General features: G+C 44.8%; 1 protein-coding gene and 1 long non-coding RNA gene across 5 annotated transcripts in view; one reads left to right on the plus strand and one right to left on the minus strand.

Moving 5' to 3' along the window:
• LOC116848630 overlaps positions 1-4415 on the minus strand; it is an 11349-nt gene that overhangs the window by 3154 nt on the left and 3780 nt on the right. For all 4 annotated transcript variants that reach the window (XR_004378990.1, XR_004378991.1, XR_004378989.1 and 1 more), the window contains 5 exons: positions 3658-4265; positions 3188-3559; positions 2502-2812; positions 768-1096; positions 494-699 (listed from right to left, as the gene is read on the minus strand). This is a non-coding gene — a long non-coding RNA (uncharacterized LOC116848630). The remainder of the gene's footprint in view (positions 1-493; positions 700-767; positions 1097-2501; positions 2813-3187; positions 3560-3657; positions 4266-4415) is intronic.
• The window catches only part of LOC116848629 (protein big brother-like), a 9588-nt gene continuing 5224 nt past the window's right edge, over positions 52-4415 (plus strand). The window contains exons 1-2 of the mRNA XM_032824928.1: positions 52-314; positions 887-1078. Of these exons, the coding sequence (XP_032680819.1) occupies positions 138-314; positions 887-1078 (369 nt within the window). The 5' untranslated portion in view covers positions 52-137. The remainder of the gene's footprint in view (positions 315-886; positions 1079-4415) is intronic.

Here is a 4415-nt window from a genome sequence, read left to right on the forward strand (position 1 = left end):
CATCCACGAGGAGGAGGAGGAGGAGGAGGAGGAGGAGGAGGAGGAGGAGGAGACGGTGGTGGAGAAGTACGAGGAGCAAGACGTCTTTAACGTCGTAATTGTTATCGCTGATCGTTGCCGGCACACCTGTAGCGAAAATGATGCACGCAATGAGCGAGCACGCTGGAGTTGGCGTGTTGCCGTTCGATGGCATGGGTCTATACGAGCAACCCCGGCCACCACGATTAGTCTTCAAAATGCCACGCGTCGTGCCGGACCAAAAGGCGAAGTTCGAAAGCGACGAGCTCTTCAGGAGACTGAGCCGTGAGAGCGAGGTGAGTTTGTCCACCGACCGTTTACCAAGAAAGGTGAAAGTTCGAATAGAATTCCTCGAAGGACTTTCGAAAAAAACTCCGAACAAAATCTAAGAAGGAAATATGCGAAAAGGGTGCGAAAGAGTGCTTTCTATAATCTCGTCAGAGACAACGCGAATTGGGGATCTCCTTCGACTTACGTGACGCGGCGAGAAATTTCGATGATGAGGGATTCCGAGAGTCGTTACGCCTGTGGAGTCACGTGGAACACGCGAAATCATGCCGCAGGAATGCCGTCTTTTCCACGAATTAACAGTCTAGCCTTCGGATCGTGACGAGCGTTGTAGAGCTCGACGGATTGATACTTCGCGTTCGCTCCGTTTGTTAATTGTGCGAGCCCGGTGATCTGGAACAATGGAAGATCTAGAAGATTCCGTTCTAACAAGTCGCGCGGGTAAACCGAGATAAACATACCTGAGCTTCAAAGTTAGGCAGTTTGAGAGGAAGCAGCGGTCGATCTGTGCGATTGACTCGGTCATCAAATCGACGCATGTTCACCTAAATATCGTTTTCTTTCGTCTTCTGTGTTGAAGGTGAGATATACGGGCTACAGAGACCGGCCGATGGAAGAGCGACAAGTGCGATTTCAAAATGGCTGTCGAGAGGGTCACACAGAGATTGCATTTGCGGCAACGGGTACTAATCTTCAGCTTGTCTTCGGTGGTGCGTCTGGCAACTATCCCGTCGACCCTTGCGACTGCGACTTCGACAAAGAGCACGGCAAGGTGAGTCGACGTTGTCCTCTGTTCAGAGAAAGAGAATATTATAATCCTTGCGAATATATCATAATCTATAAGGACAAAAATTATCGAAGATCACGGTGTAAAATTTGCACAAATCACGCGAAGCCTCGTGAAGCTTAATCTACGATGTGTTCTTGGCCGCCTCTTCCTTTTTATCTCTTCCTGACTTAAGCCTTAAGCTAGAATAAAGAAATAGGAAGTAAAGAATACATTGTAGAGTGAGCTTTGAATTCACCGACTCGCACGAGAGGAATCTCAGTAACGAAAACTCGAATCTCGAAACGCCACTTGGACACACGATCGCAATTAGGTCGTCTCGTACCGGCAAATTAGAGACCGTTCACGGACCAGACCCTTAACAACGTTTACCTTCCACGCGCGCGTCTGCAATTTAGTATCCACCGGCCGACCCTTGTCGGACAATGGCGCCAAAATGACACCGACATCCGGTCTCCGGGACCGGGGTCTATACGCGGGAGTCCGTTTTCGTCGTAACGATGATCGAAGTCGACTTGATTTATCTATGTGTTCTACGCTCACCGAGCGGCACTGTGCTATTGGAGCGCGTCGAATTCTAGAAACCCAGGCGGTACAAACTTCTAAGAGATGTCTTAAAGACACCTTATTTTACTTCGACGTTTTTTATAAATCTTTGCTGTCCGACGATGGAAAGCGATATCTTGAATCGTCGCGAAGAATCGGGCGTGAAAGCAATGACTCGAAAGCAATGAATCGAAAAACTTGGATTAATACTAACAGTCATTACTTGAAATTTGTTCCAAGTGAGATACTCGAGTAACGATTTAGAGTTAGGTCTGGGTTTTTTTACTTGAATCATTCGATATATGCGACGTTGCCTTTGCAATCGCGATTTAACTGAAAGACTCACATCTAACTCTCACTCTGAATATCTCGCCTAAGCTAAGTCTCAAGTAACGACTTAATAATTAATACGACTCCTCGGCCCGTATCAAAAGTCATTACTCGAAAGTTGTCTCAAGCGACAACTGTTAATACGAGTCTTGGAATGAAGACTTCAATTGAACAAATAATTAATCCATCGTCTGATCGATGGTAGGATTGCAAGTAACGATCTAGCTTCGCGTAATTTGTCATTCAGCAGTAATGACTAGAGATGTTTTTTTTATCTGAACCGCTTGAATTGGTGCAATAAGTTACAGTGAAACAAAATATATTTGTTTCACTCTAATTTATTACACCAATTCAGATAGTTGAACCAAAAAGAGCAGACCTGGAGTTAATAATTTTGTGAAAACAAGTTAGTAAAGTAGCGCAGATGATACTTGACTGATTGTAATATAAAATGTAGACTAAAGAAAGAGAATGAGATTTTCTTGGTTTAGCGAGAAATTCCGTTTCATTTTTTTTGTTGGAGCATTCTTACCGGCTAAGTTGATCGGCAATTGACTCGATCGGAATTTGACAAAGATTATCCTTGGAATTTTTTGCAAAATATAATACTATTGCACTCGGGCTCTGGTCGAAGTACATCACCGGCAATTTGATACGCGGGCGTCGCGGCCGACGCCTCAGCTTCGCCATCGCGATCGATAGCGTCGTGACGCCATTTTGCAAAATGCGCGCGCTCATCTTTACGGGGAATGCCGCTTCGTATCGCATGTTGTTTCTCATTGTCCGATACACTGTTCCTAATCATAATTTCCACAAGATTATTGTCCTCTTGACGAACGTACACTAAGGAAGAAGAATGATTAATCTCTCTAAACTTAGAATCATTTTCGGTGTCAACTATACTCGTTTAAAAAGTAATAATAGCACAATATACATGTAAAAATTACAGTCACTAACTTTACTATAAGAATGATTTTCGTAAAATCCACTTTAGAGAACCTATAATTCTGCCCATAATTTTATTCACAATCTGCAATATGCGAGAAGAGATTCAGAGATCAGAATCACTATTTAACTACGCAGTTACAGTCATAAATATTACATACATTTCTTTCAATGTAATTCTGATGTTTATTTAGCTTCCTCGAGCTTAACAACACGAAAGACTCACTTCTTCTTGACGCCTTATAATTAAAAACTTGAATAATAACTGTATACCTGCAGAAATATCGCCGAGTATCAGAGAGACAAGATAAACGTCAGAGTTTCCTAGCCCTGTCATTTTGTCGAGTCGTAATCGTCGAGAGGAGTAAAAGCTGCGCCTGTTAGTTGGTACGCCCCACCGGCGGCAATTAGTCCTCTCTCAAAATCCATCAAACGCCGCTAAGCCAGATGCTTCGATACCCCGCGCCAGTTATTCGGTGTATAATGGCTCGTAAATCTCCGCAACTCTCTTGCAAAGGATGAACGAAAAGTCCTAAAATCCTCTCCGTAGCCTTTGCCGCATTTTTGTTCCTTTTTTTCTCAGAGGAGTCTCAATTATCTACACCTCTTCCTTGCCGGTGTCTCATCAGTGGTTTTATCACACAGCTGCAATATTTTTGGAAAATATCTGAGTCTTAAAAGTATGAACTTGATACAATTTAAGACAGATTTTTGGAAAATTCTCATTATTTTCTTCAACAAACCTAGCACGCCTTGGAAGTGGGGACTCTTCCACTTTCTTTTGAGTGCTTGCAGCCTCTCTCTCTCTCTCTCTCTCTCTCTCTCTCTCTCTCTCTCTCTCTCTCTCTCTCTCGTGTCTCCTCGTTAGAGGTACGAAACGGATTCGGAAGCGATTCATTTGGATTCCGCGTGGCGCGCGCGTTGTTTTCGCAGGACGACCCGCGGACTCTGTTTTTTGTTTTAATGGACAATAAGCGAGAGGGAATGAAAGAGCGGCGCACGGCCACACGTGTCCGCGCGCATTGTGCCGGCGACGTGCCCCGTCGCGACGCAATAATTAAGGGAGAGATTCGCGAGGCAGATAGAACGCGCGATAAAGAGGAGCGCGTGCGGCTCCCGATAACGGCCGAGATATATAAACGGCCCCTCGTCGATCGCTCGGAAGATTCGGCCGTGATTCGAGAGGAGAATTCCTCTTCCAAATTCTCACTCCTCAATTCGTTGAGCGTAATTCCTATTTGCCGAATCCATACCGTCGGCATGTGAATATTCCAAATGTTTGCTGATCTCGCAAACATTTCTAACAACTGACGCAATTGTCTGCAACGGAGCTTCCTCTGGCCGAGTGATCCTTGAAGAAAAAAGAAGAAAATACGGGTCAGAATTTATAGTTCGGGAAGTGGATTGCATGTCCCGCCTCGCCGTAAAAAACGAACGCAAAACTGGACCCTACGAGAAAGACAGGAAAAGGGAAGGGGGGGGGGGGGGGGAGAAGGACAGA

Source organism: Odontomachus brunneus, unplaced genomic scaffold (genome assembly GCF_010583005.1).
Source record: "Odontomachus brunneus isolate Ranch 3 - 2012 unplaced genomic scaffold, Obru_v1 Obru_scaffold_097, whole genome shotgun sequence".
In the NCBI taxonomy this organism is placed as follows: domain Eukaryota; kingdom Metazoa; phylum Arthropoda; class Insecta; order Hymenoptera; family Formicidae; genus Odontomachus; species Odontomachus brunneus.